The sequence below is a fragment of the Mya arenaria genome, chromosome 17, assembly GCF_026914265.1.
Source record: "Mya arenaria isolate MELC-2E11 chromosome 17, ASM2691426v1".
NCBI classification, from domain to species: Eukaryota; Metazoa; Mollusca; class Bivalvia; order Myida; family Myidae; genus Mya; species Mya arenaria.
Window position 1 is genome coordinate 50,423,862 of NC_069138.1, and position 27,136 is coordinate 50,450,997.

The 27,136-nt window shown below is 34.9% G+C and overlaps 1 protein-coding gene across 1 annotated transcript in view; it reads left to right on the forward strand.

Annotated features, from left to right (window-relative positions):
- The window catches only part of LOC128223585 (uncharacterized), a 187,483-nt gene that overhangs the window by 69,117 nt on the left and 91,230 nt on the right, over nucleotides 1–27,136 (forward strand). The window contains 1 exon segment of the mRNA XM_052932860.1: nucleotides 24,992–25,384. Within this exon segment, the coding sequence (XP_052788820.1) occupies nucleotides 24,992–25,384 (393 nt within the window).

Sequence of the window (27,136 nt, forward strand, 5' to 3'; positions counted from 1 at the left end):
AATGGGTATCGTGGGAACCGTGGTCTGATTGGTCCAGAATTTGTTGCATTGGTTCGCTTTTAATGCGCTGCAGCTTCTGTTCCGAATATAGTTTGGCACATGACATAGCTGCCAGTTTAAGTGAGAGTGATAGCGATACGAACGACCGATCAGGGTATCACGAGTACGGTGAATGCAACTCTTGGTGCTATTATGGACCTGTTACAGTAAATGAGTACATTTGTCAAGATCTATATAATAGCGTTTGTTGCGACTCAGGTATATAGTGTCAAAAGAGGTTTGTGCTGGGGTTTTTTGCATTTCATCGACTATCAATAACTGTTACGTTTGTGCAGGGTTACACTATTTTGTATGTTTTATAAGCTCAAACATAATTACTTCTACAAATATCGTTGTTGTTTTGTTTACTGCCTTATGTATTTATAATAGAAAGATGCTCTGAAACCAAACACTTTCTAATTGTTTTGTCCATTAATAAATAAATAGTTCAATGATAACTGATATATCCGCCTTTGTAAGCGATTGTTACGACGAATCGTTGCTTGTTACAGTTGCTCTATACAAATAAACTGTCTTTAGTCATTTGGAAACCAATCGGGTATAGATTTTAGTGAACGACAGTTAACAAATCATCACCCTGTTATTTAAGGGAATACAACTCGTTACACAATGGGATTCAGGAAATGATTGATGCGGTGTCGATTTCCAAATGAATACGACACAAACTCTGAACAACAACATATACATCTACAGTGATGTCGTTGACATTTGAAGACCATTTTTATTAACAAAGAAAGAATGTTTCCTCTGATAAATTTTCTATGAGACAATACGTATTGGAACATTTGTACTTTAAAGAGCAACAATATAGTTTTGCACAACAGAAAAGTATCAGTTTTAATGCATTATTATGGTAAATACATTTGTGTTTAACGATCAAATTATAAACAGATTTTGATTCGCGTACAGATGAAAAAAAAAAATAGCGATGTATTGGCGTTTTATTACATGAGTTATGGCCATATATTAATTAAAATGGCTAATATTTGTAAACAAACTATATCTTTGTTGTTTATTTGGCAATTGAAGTGAAATGAGTTAAAGACAAAAATGCATTAAAATAAACACGATTCTTTTATGCAGCTTTCAAGTGTTTATCTTTATTGTCCCCCGTTAAACTCATAACGAAATGCTCATTATCAGAGAAAATATACAAGTGCTACAAATAATATCAAAATGATGTTATTTTTCCAATTGCTTGATTAATTTATGCATTGCTTTTGATAATAATGAAAGTTTCAACCATATTTCAGATAAGAAAACTCTTAAACTATACTACACTTAGCTACTCTAAAAATGCAGTACATTAACCTTCGAAAATTATAATAGATAAACGAAATATTCAGCCCAGTAAATTCCTTGTGAACAGATCGACTATTGTGCGTCTTCTGAGACGATTTAGGGATACGAGGACGGTAAATGACCGATCTCGCCCAGGTGCACCTATGTTAACCACTCTCCGTCAAGACGTATACATACGTCAACGTCATTTGCACGAACGCTTTTTGACGGCACAAGCAACCGTTGTCGGGATTGTTGGAACTCGTGGTAGGCCGATACATCGAAGGACTGAGTCTAAGCGCCTCAAAGACTATCAAATTCGTTGCCATCGCCCTAATCGAGGACCGATTTATTCCGAGCGTCATCGGAGAGTAAGGCCTCATTGGGCTCAGAGTCATCTTCGATGGCTTGATTGGAATCACGTTTTAACTTGTTCCACACTGATGGCCGAGCGCGAGTATATCATTGACTTGGGGAACGATTCAACAGGAACTGATCGATACGGAGGGTGAGTGTAATGGTGTGGGGTGCCATAAACCATAGTTTTCGGTCAAAGCTCCAATCGTTCTTGAGGGAAGTGTGACCGCCAGAAGATATGTTGACGAAGTATTGCGGCCTGTTGTTATTCCAATGATGCGACGTCAGCATCAACGTCTCACCTTTCATCACGACAACGCCTGTCCGCATACGGCAAGAATCTCAATGGTCTTCTTACGTACAAATAACATTAATACTCTAGAATAGCCCTCAAAATTACCTGATCTAAACCATATTGAACTTGTTTGAGATGAATGGGGATGTCGTTGACGACGACGTTACCCAGTCCAACTGACACGTACTAAGCTTGTCAACGCATTGAGAGAGGAATGGGCTCTTGTTCCGCGGCAAGTGGTGCGACGTTTGTGTCGATCAATGCCGTCCTGTCCAGAGTTAGGAGCTGGGCATACTCATTATTAAAGTCCATGCGAAAACTTGACCCCTCCTCCATTCCGACGTCTTTTATCAACCAACGTTGCTGTATAACCAAATTGAATAAATTAGGTATGTACTCGTTGATATTATTTCGTTCCTATGAAATCGGAATTATTAAAATATTCAACTTACAAAGTTTCAGTTTTCACTTTGTACTAAAGTGAGGCGTTTCTTTTGTCCCCGAGTTTAAGAATGCTTTAATGTCAATGACAGCATATGTCAAAATGACATCGAGTATATTCCTTGGTGTTGCTAAGCTGACTCACAGGCGAGCATTCGATGACCTGATTGGCGGCAAGCGATAAAATGCTTCATCGCTTTGTTGCAGGCAAATTATACGGTTAAAAACACGTTCTGCGCAAAAGAAGAGACATCGACGGAATGGGGGGGGGGGGTGACTAAACTTATTGTGGCATTACAAACGAACAGATAAAGACAAAATAATAGTTTTGCAGACATAATTCAAATGCCAGTATACATTTTTCTGATAACACGAGACACAAAACATACAAAATAACACACACATGTTTGGGTAACCGCTTTTGAATGGTCAGCGAAACAGAGGGTCACTCTAGCTCTAAGCATTTGTTTTCGAGTACTCAACGCTTAACACCTGTTCCAGTATACATCAACAATGTGTGTGTAGGCTCACAGGAATTCTAAGCAATACGTCGAAAACATAAACCGCACAAGATACGTTGTCTATAAATATATAGTGGTATTAATCACAATGGTATTCATGTAGGGATTAAAACAAACATTTATTTAACAGAGCAACATCTAAACATATAATCCCAGTCGGAGCCAGGTGAGAAATAAGGTAGAATAAGAAAGATGCAAAATATACAAAATGATAAAATAACTTCAAGTTCTGAGTTACCAGATACAGACGTAATATCCACACTTGATAATAACGCCAACTCCTAAAGGTACAAACCAGACATTCAAAGACCAGAAAAGAAAATGTTATTAAAAATGGCAATCAATTATATATATATATATATATATATATATATATATATATATATATATATATATGTAATAACATTTCTAAATATGTGTGAGTCATTCCTCTAATTGATTGCCATTTTTAATAACATTTTCTTTCGCCGCAGTATAAAGCATGCTACGCTACACTGTATATATGTATATATATATATATATCTAGGAGGTAATGTTTTCTAAATCAATACTGCAGTTTTATTATCTACACATTAATACAAGAATCAATACATTTGAATGAATTTTAAGAAGCCACACATCTTTTTCGTTTAGAAGACGGCTGAAAGTTAACAACAGGGTAGCATAATTCAATTCAAATGATGGTCATCTATATTGCTATATTCAAACAGCTCGTTAACTCGTCATTCTCAAAGGCATGTAATATCCATGTGGACATGAGTTGTTAATATAATAATCCATGTTCAACTTTATTACAACAATACCAAAGCGCGATGATTCGCCAAGAAGCACCGCAGTATAAAACATGCTTTGCTCCTCTGTATGCACGATGATAACGTTTAGACGAGCGTACGTGCTGCAGTGTAGTACATACTACGCTTTACTGTACGTACACTTATCCTGTCTAGAACAGCGCGCTCGATTATATCCACGATGATCCCGCCAAGAAGCGCCGCAGTATAAAGCATGCTACGCTACACTGTATGCGTGATGATCACAACTAAACGAGCGTACGTGCTGCAATGTAAATCATGCTACGCTATACTGTATGCGTGATGATCACGACTAAACGAGCGTACGTGCTGCAATGTAAAGCATGCTACGCTACACTGTATGCGTGATGATCACGACTTAACGAGCGTACGTGCTGCAATGTAAAGCATGCTACGCTACACTGTATGCGTGATGATCACGACTAAACGAGCGTAAGTGTTGCAATGTTAAGCCTGCTACGCTACACTGTATGCATGATAATCACGAATAGACGAGCGTACGTGCTGCAATGTAAAGCATGCTACGCTATACTGTATGCATGATAAGCATGACTTAACCAGCGTACATGATGTAATATTAAGTATGCTCCGCCCAACTCTATGCTTGATGATCACGACTAGACGAGCATACGTGATACAATGTAAAGCATGCTACGCTACACTGTATGTATAATCATCATGACTAGACGAGCGTACGTGCTGCAATGTAAAGCATGCTAAGCTACACTGTATGCATAATAATCATGGCTAGACGAGCGTACGTGCTGCAATGTAAAGCATGCTACGCTACAATGTATGCATAATCACGAGCGTACGTGCTGCAATGTAAAGCATGCTACGCTACACTGTATGCATAATCCTCATGACTAGACGAACGTACGTGCTGCAATGTAAAACATGCTAAGCTACACTGTATGCATAATCATCATGGCTAGACGAGCGTACGTGCTGCAATGTGAAGCATGCTACGCTACAATGTATGCATAATAACGAGCGTACGTGCTGCAATGTGAAGCATGCTACGCTACACTGTATGCATAGTCCTCATGACTAGACGAGCGTACGTGCTGCAATGTAAAGCATGCTACGCTACACTGTATGCATAATCATCATGGCTAGACGAGCGTACGTGCTGCAATTTAAAGCATTCTACGTTACACTGTATGCATAATCACGAGCGTACGTGCTGCAATGTAAAGCATGCTTCGCTACACTGTATGCATAATCATCATGACTAGACGAGCGTACGTGCTGCAATGTAAACCATGCTGCGCTACACTGTATGCATAATCATCATGGCTAGACGAGCGTACGTGCTGCAATATAAAGCATGCTACGCTACACTGTATGCATAATCACTAGAGTACGTGCTGCAATGTAAAGCATGCTACGCTACACTGTATGCACACTCATCATGGCTAGACGAGCGTACGTGCTGCAATGTAAAGCATGCTACGCTACACTGTATGCATAATCACTAGCGTACGTGCTGCAATGTAAAGCATGCTACGCTATACTGTATGCATAATTATCATAACTAGACGAGCGTACGTGCTGCAATGTAAAATATGCTACGCTCTACTGGATGCACAATGATCACGTCTATAAGACCTTCACTGCTTCAGTTAAGACGTGCTACGCTCTACTGAATGCACGATGCTCACATCTGGAAGAATGTTCGTGCTGAAATGTAAAACATGCTACGCTCTTCTTTATGCACAATGATCACGTCTATAACAACATTAGTGCTGCAGTGTAAAACGTGCTACGCTCTACTAAATGCACGATACTCACATCTAGAAGAATGTTCGTGAGGCAGTGTAAAAAACGTGACTCGCTAAAACGCACGATGGCACGCTACACTGTATGCAAAATGATCACGTCTAGAAGCGTGTTCGTGCCGCAGTGTATAACATGCTCCGCTCTAGTAGTACTGTATGCAAAATGATCACGTCTATAAGAACCTTTGTGCCGCAGGGTAAAACATGGTAAGCTATACTGTATGCAAAATGATCACGTCTATAAGAACCTTTGTGCCGCAGTGTAAAACATGGTAAGCTATACTGTTTGCAAGATGATTACGTCTGGAAGACAATTTGTGCTGCAGTGGAAGGCATGATTCTCTACTGTATGCACGATGATTACGTCTAGAAGAGCGTTTGTCCTGCAGTGTAAAACATGCTCCGCTCTATTGCATGCAAGATGATCACGTCTAGAAGACAATTCGTGCTGCAGTGGAAGGCATGATAATCTCTACTGTATGCACGATGATTGCGTATGAAAGAATACCAACCAGTTCAGTCTAAAACAGGCTACGCTTTATTTTAGGCACGATAATCGCGTCTAGAAGAATATAAGTATCTGCCATGGCCGAGAGTGTAAGACAGGTTCATCCCAACCCGAGCGTAAGGTGTTTTTCGTAAATGGGGTTTACCAAGTTTCCGCAGAACACACTGTGCGAGGGTTGGGGTGAACCTATCTTCCGGGTTCTTGTTTTATCTTTGCCCATGGGCAAGATAAGAATTTACAGAATGTCTTTTTTATCTACCTATCTAAGGTGTGAGTACATTCGTGCCGGATTGTAAAGCATGTTAACTTGTACCAACTCGATAAATTGTCAGTGTAAGAGTAATCTTTGCAGTATAGCGTACTGGTTTGATTTTGGATTAAATAGTTTTGTTTAACGCTCGTTCCAAAGAGAAAAAAAACCATAAAACCAAGAGAACGCTTTATGCAATTCAATTTAAAACAATCGAAGTATTATTATTACTTCCTTCATTTGGCAAATTATCTCTCTGTGTTTTGAGAAATACACAAACTATATATAATATGTCTTTTTTGAATTCAACAACGCTGTTAGAATAAATAGGTTGAAATGTCTTCCTCACAGAATGATTTTCAAATCAGAGATTTTTGATATGTTCTAGCGCCGGTATTTTTTTAATATAGACTTAAGTTTTCGAGGTCACTTCAGTTTGGTCTAAGGCCAATGATCCAAAAGGCTCTAATATTCCAAATATGTTCCAGAACAATACAGAAGTTCTAAAAAAACCTTTGTTTAAAATTGTATAAGATAATACATATAAAACTTTAATATGTTCTAAATAGAACGAGAAGATTCAAAACAAATCCTAATAAATATATTCTAAAAATATTAGACAAGCAGCAATATAAAGGTTTATGTCTAACTGAATAGAACGATACATAAAGGGTTAATCCATATAAAGGAAGTAAAGAAGTGTAAGATCTGATGTAAATCACCTTCAATAATAGTTGTGTTCACATGAGCTTAAAAGGAAGCAGTCTGTTGACTGAGTTTAATTTAGTTTTGTGTTGGAACGCGCAAAATGTCCGGAGACCTTTGGAGCGTAGCTGTGTTATACATTGCTGTAGTGTTCACATTTGTTACTGGACCTAAGTTTGTACAGGCGGATTGTCCAGTGTCAATTTGTAAATGGTTTCCTTGGAAGTCGTGGTCGGATTGTTCTAGAACTTGTGGGGGTGGCACACGGTCAAGAGAACGTTTGTTTTGTTGCAAAATAAATTTGGTTAAAGATATAGAGGCATGTTTAAGTGAATGTGGTATGGATCCAAACGACCAGTCGGGATTCGATGACTACGGTACATGCAACACTTGGTGCTATAATGGCGGAAGGATTTCAACAAATGGGTGTAATTGTCCAGATATATATTATGGCTACTGTTGCGACTCAGGTATTTCATACGCAAAGGATTTTCGTATCGTTTTTAAACGATAATAGTCAACTTACACATTTACTAATAACTATTATATGTGTGTGCTCTTTTTCATCTTATTCCGAAACCCAAACTTTAATTTTCCAGTCTCCAATCCTCGTGTTTATAAACATTTAAACGAGGTCAAACTATTATTATATATAAGCTTCCCATAAGGGTAATAACGATTAATCAGTGTCATTCACATTTGGCCTTTCTGTTCTTTGGATTTTCATACGCAAAGAAACACTTTCTTATCCATTTAACAAGTAATCGCTTCTTCCTGGTCAATATGTAAATGTCAACTGAAAAACTACGGGAGGAAAGGACGATCCATTAACATTGCATTTTTTTTAAAAGATTTAATACGCACGGTGTGTCACCGTACGCAGGAAATAGTAGCCCTATCAAGATTTATGTGTACAACAGGTATAATTTTACATATTTATATTTCTTATAATTGTTCAATTTTAAACGATGATAAATATTAATTGTAATTGTCAGATGTTTCTTCCAACCAGTAAACATGCAAGTCCCAGATTTTGTTTGTAAGCAGTTCAATTCGTTTATGAAACGTAACAGCTCGCTCAACATTTACACACATGTTCAATGTATCTCTGATTGAAAGTTTAACTGTACAATAACCTAAATTTCGGAACTGTACGAATGATTCATTTTCACAAAAGATAGATATATGCCAAAGTTGGTCTCTGAAAAGTTTCTCCTATTAAGATACAGCCTTGATAGGTTCGCTAAAATACGTACTGTGTATTGTATTTTTGTGGACTGGGTATAGCCATATATTAAAAATAGTGTAGTTGGGATAGTAGTACGCTGATTGTGCCATAGTAATAGTACTAAATGCTTGTAAATGGAGTAAAACATTAGACGATGGTTTTTTTTTAATTACAGGTTTATAAAAGTTTAACGCCATTTAACGAATCGTGTATTTCATGATATCTTTGAATGGTAGTTTATTCAGAAATGCATGTAGACATACTGTCCATGTGTATACATTTGAGAAAATAATATATATAGTTGTCAAGTGATCAATGAAATATTTATTATATACAAAACATACATGACATCGCATAGAATACAAAACGTATTACTATTGTACGAGGTGCAGTCAAAAAGTTCCCGGACTGCATTTGTACTGTTGTCATTTTTGGGATTAGAAAAAATAAAATTGCATCAAACTTAAGCAAAAACTATATTCTACGACTTATATTACTTTTAAGTAACACATAAAACAATCAAGTTTTACGTCGGAAATGACGTACTTTCGCCGGGTTTACAACATTGGACGTATGTTTTTAAGCGGGTTCTAAAACAGTGCAAACAAAAATACCACTTTATTTCGATACGTTTATAAGATTGCAACGTGAATATTAATTCGAAAACAAAACAACAAATGATCTTGAATAAATATTGGTCAGGAACCGAGGGGAATACATGATTATAAATAATCACGCAGGAGATGGAAAAGTGTTGACTTAAATACGCTGCCTTTCTTGACGAACTGCAAATAGAAAAAAAAAAACGTCCACAACCAATATCGTTTCACACTTAATTAACTTAACACTAGCAATTAACTAATTCAAAATCATATTGATTATCATGCTAAATTTCAAGTTCTTTTGAATGATGATCATAAAAACATTCCTACACTACAATGTTTGCCTAAGATGCATAAAAATCCGTATAAATCACGATTTATTGTTAATTCTATTTCTTGCTCTACTTAACAAGTGTCGAATTTACTAACATCATGCTTAACTGCTATAAAGTTTCATTTGATAAAATACTATAGTTTATGAGAATTCTGGAATTAATCTCTTTTGGTCTATCAATAATTCTTTTAGATTTAGTCAATGATTTTGAAAATAGACGGTATAAAGTCTCAGTACTTAATACTTATGACTTTTCAACGCTACATATATCTATTCCACGATCTTTAGTTACAAACAAATTGACTCCTCTTATCGAAAACACTTTTGCGAGGGAGAAAACTACTTACATGGCAGTTAATGTTAAAAAGGCATTTTTACTGATCGCTCAGATAAATATATCTATTGGACATGCACAGATGTCATTGAAGTTTTAAATTTTGTACTATATAATTCTTTTCTTAACTTCGTCAAATGTTTATATAAGCAAACTATTGGAATTCCAATGGGTGCCAATTATGAACCTTTAGTTGCAGACCTCTTTTTATACTGCTATGAAAGCGAAAATATGTTAAAATTATCTAAGACTGGAGATCTAGCTCTTGTTGATAAATTCAATAGCACGTTTAGATATATTGATGATATTCTAAGTTTAGATAATCCTGTGTCTACAGATAACATTCATTCGATATACCCTTCACAATTGCAGCTTAATAAATCTAATACATCCGTTTTAAAAGCATCCTATCTAGATCTTAACTAGAAGTAAAGCAAGATATATTGAGCATCAATCTTTATGATAAACGTGATGATTTTAATTTTAAAATAATTAATCACCCTTCTTAAGATGGTGATGTTCCTATTTCACCATCATATGGTGTTTTTATTGCACAGTTGATAAGATTTGCTAGAATATGTACAGATGTAAAAAATTCAGCTCTCGCAGTTAACAGGACGCAAAAACTTTTAAAATAGGGTTTCAGATATTTTAAATTCAGGAAAACTTTCTCAAAATTTGTTAACGGTGTCATTATAATCGCAAATCAAAGTACAATAGTAGTCATTGCTAATAGTATTGCTCATCGCGAGTTTTATGGTGATGTTTTAAAGAAAATTCGTAATATTAAAATGTTTCCAGCAGGTAGTTGGGCAGATATACTTAATGAATTACTTGGATTTTATTTATACCGTGGCTATAAAGGCAATATTTTGAAGAGTACTAGCCTTCTTGTTTTTGAAGATGAAACAAAATATTGGATTGAATATAGCAACCTTTCATAACTAAACTTTCAGTGCTTTGATATTTATGAAGATTTCATGTTATCTTTAAAACCTTCTTTGGCGAACACGTGTTGGCTGACTCCGAGTGTTTTGGCAAGTGACTTTTTTTCTTCAATTTTTTTTTTACATTTTCAAATAATTTGGGAGGAGAGATTAGCAAATGCAGGTCGCTTTTATTTTTAATAATGTTTGTCTTTGTTTGTTCCCAGTTTTAGTACAATGATGCTTTTTATTATGAAACTCTATGACCACACAGTTTTAAACCTTTTATTTTATAAGGCAGACTGTGTGGGAGGTTTTTTGTTTCTAACGATGACTGCATCAACTCTTTGAAAAGTGTTTTCATTAGGTGCTCTGAATTGTTTCCCTCCGTCTGCAGATAGAGTTGGGATCTCTAATCATAGAAGTACTTGGGGTTTACCTTTACGTTTATTATTATTTGTTTTATTGATAGGTTTCCTCAAGTTAATGCATACTTTGATAAGATTTACCTAAATATTATTAAACGCTTAATGTTAGTATAGTTCAATAGATGATTTCCATAAACATTAACTTAAAAATATAGCTGCGAAACAAACAAAATAAACCTTCAGAGACGTTATATTGAAAGAACTTCTTGACGTGCGCAGTGAATAAAAAATACTGCGCGTCATGACGCAAGTAAACATCATCGAACGCACATTTTGATGAAATGTACAAAAATGCCTTTATTTATCATTTTATCACAAAAAAAGTCATTTAAGATATGCTTGAAAAGAAAATCTTCTGTGTCCGACGCGGATATAAACATTAGACCCTCGGCTGCGTAGCCGATAACCCGGCAATCCTCTATGTTTCTATTTTGTTAGCTGCGTTACCGTCTATTATTATCAACTCGTTACGAATATTTATTATAAAAGTTAATGCATGCTTTGATAAGATTTACCTTTTGTGTTTTATCTTTGTTAAGGATTGTTGGGAGTGAGGTTTATGCACATAAACTGGTTTAAACCCCCAGTAAATTTACATTTTACTGACCGTTCCAAGGCGGTACCTTACGATTCGTGATACACATACAAATTAGTTTGAGATATATATAGTATGTATGCACTCTGCTGGTTGTAGAGTTTTATGCTGTTCTGAGTTTCTTGTTTGTGATTTTGTGTTCTATGTCATTTTGGTTTTGTTCGGATTCAACATCCTATCAGCAGCTCAGGGGCGATATTCATAAAGCTTCTACAGATTTAATATAGACTTAAGTGCTTTTCATAAATCTTCCTATCTTCAGAATTTGTATTTTATTAAGAGATTTTTTCACAAATCAGGCGAAACTTAAGACATCAACGAAGGTTTCTTAACTGAGTTAAAATGCATCTTCAAGTTGTTTGTAAGAGTCGACTATCTTGAAATAAAATTATCGTCTGTCTGTTAAAAGTGTTATTCTAAATTTCAATGTAATTATTTAAGTACTTTAATGTTTCTGCGAGTGATAAAATGATATTATCCATGTATTCAACACATACTTAAAAGACTTAAGAAATTCCTAGAAATCCTTCATATCTTAAGTTAAGATTTACAGACTACTTTTTAAGAACGCTTTTAAATAGAACTAAAGGTAAATGAAATTTCCATCTTAAGTTAAGACCAATTTCAGTTTCTTTAGAAAAAACGATTTTTTTTTAATACAGCACCTTTCATTTAAAGGCGTTGTTAGTCCATACAGGGTCTACATGGGCTCCAAAACCAGTCCCATTCCTTGGTTTCACTGCAATCGACTGCCAGCTTTCCCATTTAAATGCAAAATATGTTATAATGCATTGCCCGTCAAATCGCCTGTTTGTCTGTTCTTTCGTTCAGACTTTGTTACATGTATAACACTAACTAATTTTTCTCGGATGTAAATCAAGTGAATTTCAGGTCATCAAATTAAAGGCCAACCCGCTTTTGGGGTAAATATCACTAGTTCACATTTGGCTTTTTTTTCGAAATTTGTGATATATATAAATTAGTAAATGTTGTTTCTAACAGCAATGGAATCCAACATAATCCGAGAATACACATTCTTGATAAACACTTGTGCTTGTAAATATTATCGCATCTATAGATGACGTACAATATCTCTACTGTTTGTGGAGTAAAACTTTAGACATGGCCAGTTGAGTGAAGCCGTACTCCTATTTCAGACATAGAGCATATGCAGGACTATCAATTCAACATCGTCAGCGTGATGAGTGTGCCACAATACTTTTCTGCTTATCACTTTATTACGGAACAAATGATCACAAGCATCGGTAAAAGGTGAAAATAAAAATGTAAATTCACAACATGTGGTAAATATACTTTTTGTAACTTGCATTCTTCAACTAAGAATGTCAAATATCAACATATCAATATCATGTCAATGCCACAACTATTCCCAGTATATAGAAAGATTAAACTTCATACAGTATCTGCGTTCAAATATTTATACTCAGTACATTAACACTGCGAAATTACACGAGAAAATATCTGATATTACTAAGAAGTTATTACACTGCTTTGACACAAAGAAACCTGACTATCAAATATAAAAACTCTTCGAATCAGATGTTTGTTATATGACAATTACAAGCCAAACTTTTGAAATAGTTTTGTTCAAACCCTGCCTCCGCTCGTGAGTTATCTACTTTAATATAAGTTTACTAATGTTTCAAATCGAAGCACCACAGTTCTGTTGATGTCTGTACACGTCGTTATGTCTATACTCGTTAAACTGATACTTCATGGTGTCAAACTCAGTTTAATTATAACAAAATAAACCAGGTCAAACCCTTACCGTCTCGGTGAAACAGCATTGCTTGCGTCTCATTTTGGCGTATGTATTATAGTACGGACGAATGATAAATTCAGACAAATGAACATACATTATCAGGGTATTTTTTATATCTCTGGGGTGTTTTCGTTAGCTTGATTTCTTTGAAAGTTTAATATCATAAATCAGGAACCTTTTATATGTTTAAAATGTCGCGTATTTGATCAATAGTATTCAGTGATAAATTTGTTTAATTAACCTCACATTAAGTTCCAATTCGTCTGCGATATATATATATATATATATATATATATATTGAATTTCAACCAACGATAGCTGACACTGTTTGTAAACGCTAAAATATCCGATATTTAATTTGTTGCAAAAACATGTCAATCAAATATTACAAGTGGTGTGATCATAGATAAACCAAGTAATGGAAAAAACAAAAACTGTTTTATTGTATCTAACAAGCATCTTAATTTATTTTCATAATGTCAATGCGTGCGGTTTTAGTGTATTATGTTTTAAGTAGTTTTACTGTAGCCTTTATACTGGCAGGATGTCCAGTGTCGCGATGTGAATGGTTTCCGTAGGAACCATGGTCTGAATGTTCTTTAACTTGTGGAGGAGGTTCACGGTCCAGACAACGTCTAATATGTTGCAAAGCTAGTTTGGCAGATGATATATCTGCATGTTTAAGTAACTGTGGCAGAGATCCCAATGACTGGTCGGGCTTCAATGACTACGGTAAATACAACAAATGGTGCTATAATGGTGGAACGATTTCAACGTATGGTTGTGATTGTCCAGATGAATAGAACGGCTACTGCTGTGACTCATGTAGCTTACTTGTATTATTTTACAATAAAAAAGATAAAGGTTTTATTAATCTTAATTTAAAAATCAGGTTTTTGAAAATTTCCTTTTTTTATTTGATTATTGTGAAGTTGTATTTTCTGACAGTACAAATATTGTACAATTTAATTGCTATTTATTTACAATTAAAGGTACTGTGACGAAGTTATAAGTTATATGTCACTTCCATCGTTCTTGCTCCCTTTTCTTTTGGTAACGCCGATACAGTTAATACACATATATATTTCAGAATGACGTGTCTGGAATACAGCCGTTTTCATTTAAGAATTAAACATTATTTTTCTGCGGTTCATTGATGTATGAAGTGTCTAAAAAATACACATAAATTACATAATCACCGAAGGGTTCTTAGGAATATAACGCGAGATTTAATTTCGAGTATTTAGTAAAAATTGGAACGCTGACGGATGAAGATAGAGTCAGTTTGTTTTTTGTACAGATGACAAGGTGTCTGATAGGTCAACAACGTTACGGCAATGGTAATAAGTTGTATTCAGGGACCTCCTATCAAGCATTGCGATAGTGCAGGGTTCTATGATAAAGCAGTAAATGAAGCAAATACCTTGGACTTGGGGTAATTTCATAAACATACCTGATGAAATGCCTTGTCACAATCCTTGTAGTTCTGGTGAAACATGCCGATAGGCATTGTTATAATTACTGGGGATCGGAACTTAGTGATGCTTGGTGTTGTGTAACTGTTGTATTTCTGTTTGGTGCAGTAAGTTCGAAAGAAAAAGTGAGTTTTAAATGCAGCTATTTAGATACTATGCTTTTTAAAGTTGCAAGCTTTTACATATTCAACAAGGGAAATATGATAAGATATCATAATGAGATCATGAAATAGAGCGGTTGAGGAACCTCTCAAAAATCACAAACAATTTAGCAGACTCTGAATCATAAAGGAAAAATATTTTCTAGCGGCAATTTAATATCTTATAAAATATGACTATATTGATATTTTGTTTAGTTATTTAAACCATTATTCTTTGGACTTTGTATTTTTGTTATTTGTTATATGTATACCATTTGATGTAAGTCAATACTTTTTATTGAAAGAATCCTTCATGAACATTATAAAAACTTTATAAAAACTTTTAAATTTATGTCCATTATGTTGGCAATGATTAACCTTAAAGCTGCACTCTCATAGATTTACCGTTTTCAACTTTTTTTTATTATTTGTCTTGGAATGAGCAAATTTTGGCGTAAGTATCTGCAAACCAGTGATAAAAGACTGCTGACATAAAATCAGATTGTAGATTTTCATATTTCCGTTCGAAAATTAATATTTTATGGCTTAAACCGTTAATAACGGTTTAAGAAAATGCATAAAACATTTTTTTAACTTGAATATAAAAAACCTGCGATCTGATTTTTTCCCAGCAGTCTTATATAACTGGTGTCTATGGTTTGCGCAAAAAATGGCTCGTTCAAAGACAAAAAATAAAAAAGTTGACAAAACGTTCAACCTGTGAGAGTGCAGCTTTAACTAAACACTTCCTTATGCGAGCGTACATTACCATTTGGTCGCTTCTACTTGTTCAATAAGTGATGAACGATTCAAACTACAGTATTGGGAAAAAGGACGATCGATGGTTTAAACGCTTTGTATTCACAAGTTTGTCTTTGTTGAATGTTATAAATACACCATTAAATTAATTTAGTTTGTAAACTGATTGGCGTCCACGTTGTCGAACAGTGTAAATTGGACATAACCTCATTTGAGGCTTGCTACTGAGCATGTTTCTGTAGATTTTTGCATTTATATTGCCATTGAGAAAGTGTACAGAATAGTGCCCCGCCTTTTTTGTTAAGCCAGATTGTCTCATGCCATTGTGTTGATGGTTTGTCAGTTTAAGCTGACAGTGTATGTTTTGGTAAGTAAACTAGATAAGAAGGATAATGCAGATATCACTTTGCTTTCAAAATATAGTTAAGTTTACCATGATGTGAAACTGTGAAATATATTTTAGAAACAAATCGTACTCTTGTTTTTTTTATTCATATATTGGAAAAGTGGAAATCTGTATATTTTTTCTACTTTCCAACATATTTACAGTCCAAGAAGTACATACCAAGGTAAAGCTGATGACACCCCAGCCATTGGTTCATGTTCAACTTATCGTGTAAATATAATAAATTCATCAAGCGCTTATCAATGCTATAAGACGTTTTGACGCGGTTGTTTTCATTTTAAAGGAAATATTAAGTCCTTGTCGATATCAATTGCATTTATCTTTCTTGACATTTGACACCTTTCTGTCAAAATGTTTAACATCAGACATTAAATTTGCTGCACTTATATGTCAATCAACTCAACAAGGAAGCATTTCAATAACCTAAGCTTTGGTTTTGGGAATAGTCCAACAAAATAACCGTTTGTCATGATTTACAATCAGGTCCTTATCTGTCGCTGTTAACAAAGATCATTTAAAACGCGCAATAAGGCTCGGTAGCAAATACCTTTTACGTACCGCAGATGATAGTTTTGCGTTCGATTTCAGTGTTTTATGTTTAAGTGTGCATTGATTTGGTAATAATTTATTTGTTTAAATGTTTCCAATGCCAGTCACAATATCCCGTGGTTTCGTGAAAACAACTTTGGCGTTAGCAGGAATGGTACTAATTTCGAATCTTCCATCAGTTTTCCCAGGCTGCATAGGAGGTCTGGACTCTTGTGAGTTTGCTTCCTGGAATGCTTGGTATTCTTGCAGTCAATCATGCGGTGGTGGAACAAAAAGTCGGGGTCGCGATTTGTGCTGCGATGGAAAGAACTTATCATATTGAAAGTGTTTTTTGGATTATTGTGGTCATGACCAGAGCATTCGGTATGACTATGACGATTGTAATACACATTGTTATAATGGAGGGTATTATGGTTCAGGGTCCCGATGCGTTTGTCCAGACATCTATTACGATCCATGTTGCTTGTCAGGTAATCAGTTAATTCATTTCAACATAGTTTTAAAAAACAAAACAAATATGCAGCGAAAACGGTATCTTAACTTAATATTTAAGCATTATAAGTTTCATGTCAATCATGATTTTTCATAATAAAGTCTAGTGCATGTATTGTCAGATGTTGCAATTCCTGTCCTTAATCACATATGTGAGGCCATTTGTCTATTCTCATGTCATTTTATTTTCCCTAGACAAATAAAATACAAACGGCGTTTTTAAACCGCAAATCAAAATACATAAATCAGTTTTATTTTGCAAGCATGATAAAAAGTAGAGTTAGGATTGTTGAATGTCAGAACGATGTTTGTACTTCGGGGTATACATTGTTGTATATTTAAATATAAATATATTATGATTCTGTGAGGCTGTGATTTATCCTTTAGGTATTTGCAATTCATTTATTACATTTAATTATTATAAGATTCAGTGACCGTATACTACAATAATATATGCATTACACTAAATATTTGGAAATGTTACATTGTCTCTGATGAGCCTAGTAAGATTCCTATTTGCACCATCTTCTTCTATTTTGAAACTGAGATTGAATTGAGATTGACCTAACATCTTGACACACTTATTTACATTCCAAATATTCTCTGTTACCATCAGTCCATGTTTGGAAGCGAGAAACGATATCTCTACCATAAAGTGATGAATATTATTATGTTTTATATAACAATACTTCCGAATAAATTCCGAATAGCTGTTTTGCTGTTTTGCTCAGCGCTCCGTCTGTGCAGGTCAATCTTCCCATCACTGTTTTTTTGCTGAGCATTTTAGTACGCGCAGGATTCCAATAACTGTTGTGTTGAATTTCTCAGCATCTTCGTGCATGCATGTTTCCAATAGCTGTTTTGCTGCTTTGCACAGCATCGTCGTGCTAGCAGGTTTCAAATATATGTTTTGCTGAGCACTTTCGTGCGTGCAGGATTCCAAAAGCTGTTTTCCTGAGAATGTTCGTGTGTGCAGGTTTCCAATAGCTGTTTTGCTGAGCATTTTTGTGCGTGCAGGATTCCAACAGCTGTTTTGCTGAGCAATTCCGTGCGTACTGATTCGTAATTTTATTTCTCATATTTAATTTTGATAATACCTGAATCGTGTGCATAGTGTTATGTTTTTCATCATTCTACGAATAATCTTTTAATTGTTGTATAACATATTATTCTAAATGAATTGGGATACTTGCAAATATATTCTATTATATTGTACTTATGACCTATTGGCTTAAAAACAAGTATTTCTGGTTGGTAGAGTCAGGCTTGGTAAATTGTTTAATAATTTTCTCAAAACTAGTTGTTGTCAAGTTATCAGATCGAAGCATTTTTGCCAATTGTTCAATACGATCAATGCGATTTTTTCTAATTAAGGATGCTGTTATATTTCGTTATCGTTTTTAGGTGGCCCAATCGTCGTGTTGATAGCTTTGCTTTGTTGTAGTTTCTTTTTCCTTCATATCTGTATTCTTAAAGAGTTTTGCATTTTTCTTGATTAGATTGTCGAACCGTTACTATCCGTTTAGGTATTGCTGCGTCATAAAGGTCAAACAGCCTTGTAATAAAATTGTCAACAATTGTGTCATAACAGGTCGTAAACAGGGGTGCCAGATAAATTCAGAAACACTTCGTCGTTAAAGATTGAAATCACTTTAGTCCTACATCTATATCCTCCTATTGAAAGTCGAAGAGCAAGGCTTCAACAAAAACTTAAAAGTAACAGAAAGCAACACAATGATAGCGCATATTCTGTTCCAAAAAAGGTTCACCGACCCTTAATAAAAAAAAAATTAACATGATGTGGTTTGAGACTCGGACATTTTATAATAATTTGACACAAATATTCAACGTGCGCAGCCGGCGTTTATCATGCATTACATAAGTGTAGGTGAAGAATCAAGTTCATTCGTCATGGTCAATTTGTTGATATTTTGGCTTGTCCGGGCTACCTTGTCTATGCATTTGGATATTTTCTCAACAACAACAAAAACAACAGCAACAACAACAACATCAAGAACAACAAGCAACATAATAATAATAATAATAATAATAATAATAATAATAATAATAATAATAATAATAATAATAATAATAATGATAATAACAACAACACTTAAACGGGTTATGTGAATGTTAGGAATATAAGTTTCCTTACACATGTAAAACAGATAAACGATGCTTTTCCTGGAGGGCCAGTATCCAAGAAAAGTACATTCAGTCTTATTTTTAGAAGTTTTCTAATAGGATTGTGACATTCCCAGTTTAGGGGTGATCTTTGTATGTGCACATTTTTAACTGGAGGATATTTATACTGAAACGGAGTAAATTGATTTTGGTTTACAAAAACTATTATACTGTGTGGAAATTAAATTTGCATAGTAGATATCATGTAATGAGTGCATATTATAAGACTCTATCCTTGAATCTAGTCACATCATGTCATGAAATGCCAGGTATAGATGAATAAATATTAATTTTCATTTTGACTGTTTATCGTTTTGTAAAAAAAACAACAAGTTACATGGCAGCATGTAGGCTTATCTTCAATGCGCTATTACACTAGTGACAATGATTCTTGCTATCACATCTATCGTCAATTTCATTGATAAAAGTGTGTAAATTAAATGTAAATGGTGACGCTGGCGTCAAATAAGACATCGCCTTATTGCCACCTGTTTTGTTTTGTCTTATGTAGGAACACAGATAAACACAAATGTTTAAAGCATAATTTCAAAAATCCAACATATCGCAAATTATTAAAAGTTTACTCAGGTGAAGGATTTAAAGCCATTTTGGCCTTTTTATTTAAACAGAAGATTTGAAGAAAGCTTGGAATATCTTCTCAAAATCTATTTCAAGAGTTAATAGTGTCTGATGGATCTTTACAAAGCTTGTTCAAAATGTATCCCTGATTTTAAAGTAGGCATAATCTTTATCAACTTATATTTGATCATGACAAATGGACAAATGGTCTTATCTTGAGGTGAAATGGCCAAATTTTGTTGTTTGGTATTTATGTATTTATGGAACATGCAATTAAAATTGAATCTGCGTTACATTTATTCATCTACATATGTGTTCCAAGAACGCAGCAAGATAGCTGTGGGCCTACCACTATAACATAATAGTTTAACTCTACAGGCAGATATATCAAATGACACTGATGTACACAAAATTTCAGAACAATTTTCATATTCATGTAAAGCATTTTGAACATCATTAGCATTTTCAGGAATAAAATTGTACCGTAAGCATACAGATTAGTACAAAAACTTATAACTTAAAAACGATAATTTTTAAAACCTCTATCAAATTGAAAGTTTCACTCAGGTGATTAACTGAAGACCATCATGACACTCTTGTTTAATGTGCTTACAACTAATATATTAATCACGCATGGGGACTCGGTCATACAAATATTTCATTTGAAATTGAGATGGCCACGCATGCAATGGACTAAGTAATGTTGTACATTACTTTGCATCCACAAACTTATATTCAGACGGTTCTGTGTTTCGCTGTGTATGAGAACTTTGGTAATCATGGTCGGAATGTTCTAGAACTTGTGGAGGTGGCTCGCCAAATTTGTTACAAACACAGTATGACAAATGAAACAACTGCATGTTTAAATTAACTGACCTCGGTAGAATCAAAATGACCAGTCGGGGTTTCCTGACCGATACCAATGCAATAGCTAGTACTATAGTGGCGGGTTTGTTTGACCGTATTTGTGTTTTAGTAAACTAAGGATGAGTATTATGATCATTGTTGCTACTCAGATAGATTATGATCATTATTATACACTTACTTTTGCAGACTGTCTTTTATAATTCCAATTTGACAGTCCAGTTTCTTAGAATAGTTTTTTTTTGTACGATCATGGTTGCCCGAGTAAATTATTCTGTGTTTTGTATTATGTATTTATATACTTGTGCAGTATTGAGTATCTGTTTAAAAACAAACAAGATTACAACATATACACATACAAATGTATAAACGCAAGTTCTTAAACAGTTACCTTTGAGGCTTTAATCAAAATTTACAAGCATGCTGCCTTACTGGTATGTAAACCTACTGATATTAATCAACTTTCTTCTTATCGCTTTTTGACATGAACATGATAAAAACCTTACCATAAAAAGAGACGTTCTCTTCGCAATAATTGATCTATCCGCGATATAAGTGAGTTTAAATGCACAATATCTTATTTTTGGTGATCTCATAATCTGTAACATTAAGTCTTAAAGAGCGTCCTTATGACTTATACTTCCCTCCCTCGATATGTTACCATATGAGATCTGGAATCTCGCACTTGTTTTGCTATTTGATTTCATTATCTTCATCAATGGCGTATTTGATAATTCAATAATAGTAACTCAAAGCTCTAAATACTGTTTGAGTTCAGCATGACTCAACGTATTAAACACGTTATCTATTTTGAAAATTTCAAAGAAGCTATCAAAAACAAATGTTCCGAAGTTATCATGCTTTTTACCGATGTGGACTGCCACTAAACTGGGTTTATGTTTAAACGTTTTGCTACTGGGCATGTTTCTGTAGCCTTTTGCAAAAATATTAACAGTGAAACTTTACAAGTTATCTTTATTTAGACCCGTGTCTCTCCAACTGCTTTAGCTTTTTTCGAAAGACGTCAAGAATCAGTCAATTCTACATTTTAGGGAAAGTCCAAACCAACATTCCATAGACCAACAAACAGACCTCATGTGTCTACTTCTTGGCACAGTTGACTAGTCACACTTCTCTTTTCGTCTCTATCTTGACTTTACCAACCTTTCTGACGAACACTTACATCAAACACTTGAACTACCTTTCAATATATATCTAAAACGCTAGATGTCGCATTCTTATTTTTCTTATTTTTCGTTACACAAACCACAACCTATCAAATGCAGCTAGAACAAATGGCAGAAGCGAGACCTGGAATAAGTGTTTTACATTCTTCTCAATTTTGTCTGAAGTATCCATTTAATACAAACTTTTATGCATTTTGTATATCGGATATGCTGGTTTATCTTATCGTTGTATTTACGTGTGTATCCATAAGGTTCTTTATTCTAATTGCAAGTACTTTTTCTTTTCCTCTATCACGGCCTGTATTCATAAAACTGTAGAATATCATTATGCTATTGTATGAATGATGGTCTCGTGTATGGATCAGAAAGGCATGTTCAAAATAAAGTATATTTTTACTGTTTTACCATTTACCATGTGTCAATACTGCTGCAGTTGGATGCCCTGATGGTAAAAGTAGGTGTTAATGGACTAACTGTGAACCTTGGAGTGAATGTTCTAGGACGTGTTGGTGTGGATACAGATAAAGGTCGAGAGAACTTTGCTGTAAATCGTCGTGGTCGTATAATGAGTGCTTAAATGATTGTGAACTCTAAAATGACAACTATGACTCGGAAACTTGTAATGGAATATGCTATAATAGGGTATATTCAGCTCACCTTGTTCATATACAGACGCTTTGGGTCTTGTTGTCAAACACGAAAATGATATTGTTAACTATAGTATAAATACATTTTCTAGCATACCGGATTATAAGTATCTTCCATGGCCGAGAGTGTAAGATAGGTTCATTCCGACCCGAGCGTAGGGTGTTTAGCGGAAACGGGGTTTACCGAGTTTCCGCAAAACAACCTGCGCGAGGGTCAGAATGAACCTATTTTACACGAGCGGTTATGGTAGATGCCTTCTCTCCAACCTCAGTTAAACAAAATTAAGCATTTTTTGCTGGAACTCTTTTGTGCTTAGTTAGTGCGTATGGATATGTGATAATTCGTAGTTGTCATAGATATACGCACAGTGATACACATTATGTCAATAGCCAAATAGTTCTGAAGGAAAGTGAAGCATTATTTCTTGAAAAGTGCGTGAAAACTGTTTAATGGTAACAGTTGAAGCGAGAAATAAATAACTAGCGTTCTAAATATTGCCATAAGACAAGGTTTCCATGATGCTACAGACGACTGTTTTCAACAAGGGAGGTAATTACTATGCGGCGACCATTAAAAAGGAGTTCTATACGGGCATTTTATCTTCGCCCGTGGGCAAGATAAGAATTTCTAGCATTGTTAAATCTACTTATCTGAGGTGGGAGAAAAGCATTTCCAGTTGAATCAGTCGTGCTGGAAAATTCTATCTAGCACCCCGATGCTATTTAAGTCACGCGCTGTGATGCAATGCTTTTTATTTGTTTTGTTTTTTAATTGTTTCCCTCTGTCTGCAGATAGAGTTGGGATCTCTAATCATAGAAGTACTTGGGGTTTACCTTAACGTTTATTATTATTTGTTTTATTGATAGGTTTCCTCAAGTTAATGCATACTTTGATAAGATTTACCTAAATATTATTAAACGCTTAATGTTAGTATAGTTCAATAGATGATTTCCATAAACATTAACTTAAAAATATAGCTGCGAAACAAACAAAATAAACCTTCAGAGACGTTATATTGAAGGAACTTCTTGACGTGCGCAGTGAATAAAAAATACTGCGCGTCATGACGCAAGTAAACATCATCGAACGCACATTTTGATGAAATGTACAAAAATGCCTTTATTTATCATTTTATCACAAAAAAAGTCATTTAAGATATGCTTGAAAAGAAAATCTTCTGTGTCCGACGCGGATATAAACATTAGACCCTCGGCTGCGTAGCCGATAACCCGGCAATCCTCTATGTTTCTATTTTTAGCTGCGTTACCTTCTATTATTATCAACTCGTTACGAATATTTATGCAAAAAGCTACAGAAACTAGCTCAGTAGCGAAAAGTTCAAACATAAACCCAGCTTAGTCTACAATTTTGCATTGATATAATGTTTTTACACGATGCAAGTTTATTTAATCAAGTGTTCTATTTCAAATTAAAATATTATTGATATACTAGTTTGATAAGCGGATATAAAGATATATCGTTGTTCGTTAGACTTTGACTTCCTCGGGCAATAAACTAGTTCGGTCAATACAACATCAGATGTATTTGGCCATTTGACAAATAATAGCGTTTAGAGTTCAGTCAACGGCAATTAACAAATAATCACCCTGACTTTTAAGGAAGTACATTTTGGTTACCAGTGGTATTAAGAAAATGATCGATACTATTTTGATTTCCAAGATAACATAGAGATAACTATTTCTACAATGCTTATCTGTCAGTTATTCAATTTAAATTCAGTTATATTCATTTAGCGGACTTAACTGATCAATCCCTATGATATATATATATATATAAAGATGTGTGGGTGGTTTGATATCGGCCTTTATATTTGGTTTTGGTTTATTCCTGTAAGCAGTTTGTGGAAAAGATACAATCACATGTTTAACATGAATATTTATAGGAAACCTAACCATAACATGCAGTTTCATATTTTTGTTTTTAATGAACTACATTTTAATATTTGAACGAACGACACAGTTTAAGCGCCTACATACCGTTTATCACCAGAGTGAAACCCGTGAGTATCGTGTTACCATTATTGGGGGAGTAACGTTGTATTGGACAGGTTGGTCAGGTAAAAATCATTTATTGTTCAGATTGTCCTGGAATCAGCGAGTGTAAACGCCGAAGCTGCACAACAGCATACAATGTCTACTGCAAAGAGTGTAACGATGACAATGTCTACTTCAAGCGTTACAACAGAGACAGGGAGTGTCAGAGTAAGGAGATATTCTTTGAAGACAATACAATACAATATTGAAATTTGACTAATGTTTGATAATTATTGTTTCGTAGTAATGGATATTAAGGGTCTATTGCCACAATGTGTTATCTTATAATACGTGAATATAATACAAAATTAGATACGAATATTCTCTTGTCTGGATCTGATTAATGAGACTACACAAATGTCTTTTTATTGTGTGTTTTACTTAAATAAGTATATAATTTCTATATAATTTAGGAATGTGTTCCTGGAACAACCACTATTGTTGGCCTGGAAGCTGCAGCACAGGTGGTCTCACAAAGGATTGCACATGCGCAACGGGGTTTAGAAAGATTTCAACAACTGGAGAAACATCATGTCAACCAACTAAGGCACCATCAATTTCAACTTGTGACACCGTTGCTATCGGTCCTAACGGCGAAAGGAAGAGAGCAATGCCATCGATATTTTCTACTGCGTGTCAGTATCTACAAGATATGTATGGCAATTATCAGCCATCTGTAATGCAATTCGATCTGAACACGGACTTCAAAATAAATATTTCCAGCTCTTCGCGTCCTTCCTTTATTGTTGAACAGAACTTTGGTATCACGGACACAACAATATATATCAAACGGCAATCTGTGTCAGGTATAGTTCACAACTGTTTAGTTCAAGAAAGTCGTTTACACAAATGTATTCATACCCTTACTTGAGTACATTCAGGCTTCGCAAGAAATAAATTAAGCATGCAATACGTACATTTTTCTATAAATAAATCATTGGTTATATTTCAAATACGAATGTGTTAACATTCATTTTGAACATATTTGATGCAGGAACATTCGCAACGTTATCAACGGAAAGGCAACTTGCTGACATAAATTCGAGTCAGTCAGTTACTAGTGCGCATCAAGATTCAGGCAATTTGAATGTTACTGCAAGTATCTACAAACTTAAAGATGGCGAGGCGTAAGTAAATAATTCATTAATTTAATTCAATTTTGAAACATCTCTATTCAAAGAAGTCCTAAGATCATGATTATCATTATTATTATAATATTTCAAACAGCTTATGTTTGGACTTCGAAGCTAAAGGTGGCGGATATTTAAAAGCAAAGGATACTAGAGCGACACCCCATACTATTCTCAATGCTAAGCCTTACCACAAAACTACGGAGCAACAAACAGTTTGCTATCGTTTTGACAATCAACCACCTGAACACTGTTTAAAACGTTCGACGTGCACTTATGAGCCTATGCAACTTAATCAACGGATAACACGGTCTTCCATTATCAGTGTTACGTTTAACGGTTGGGTTGATCCGGTTCCTCCCGGAGGAGCCTCACACACAGCTTCATCGATCGAGAGCTACGAAATACGAGTAAATGAAGTATTGCCATCGACAGGGACGCTAAAGGTAGATTACACAACCAACGTTGTAAGTATAACGGTTAACCACACAGTCTCAAACATGGACCTGAATCTTACTTCAGACACACCAAGGCTCTATTGTTTGACACTTAAGGTTAAAGACATTGCAGACAATGTTCGAGAGTCACGCCGTTTTGTTCTCTACGATAACACGTCGTCCATTCAAATATGGAATGACAAACCGTTCATATTTACATCATCCTCACCTGCTACAAATTACACATGGCAAACCCATCACAACGATGTCTGCATAAGCTGGAAAAACTATTTTTACAACGATTTCTACATACATAATGAACTTCTGAATCCTATTGCGGCCGACCCGCATGGGCTCATAATAGGATCTTACGAGCAAACAATTGGAGACTTACCTGTTACTGGGACATCAAATGTTTACGGTATCATTGCATACAATGTTTCTTGGAGCCATAATTATGGTCAGTTATCTGAAGAAAAATCTGTCCCCTCCTTCACTAATCAATCATTTTGCAAGGATTTGAATGTTAAAGACGGACATACATACACACTTAACGTAAAGGCTATCGATATAGCTGGAAATACTCTAAGCCATAACCGATCTGTATTTATTGATCGCTCGGTGCCATACCTCAGCGATATTTGGCTTGAGAAAGATGGGTACGATATGTTATATGTACATAATAGCACGGATCTGTCAAAGATGAAAATTGCATTCAATGCCCTTGACAAACACAGTGGAATTTCATTTGCCGCTTGGATATTTGGTAGTGCAAAGTTCGACAAAGATCTTGTTTCATGGCAAATTGGTGGTCACAAGTTAACGGTACGTAGCTTTAAATGATGAACGAACCCAATTATTAAATGCATTAAAACATTTTTCGAACTAGCTGTTACTGTTAAGGCCAAGGCCAACATTTATAAGACGTAAGATGTATAATTGATTACCTATTACATCTTATTCAATTAGCATAAAAACGAAACTGTCCTGT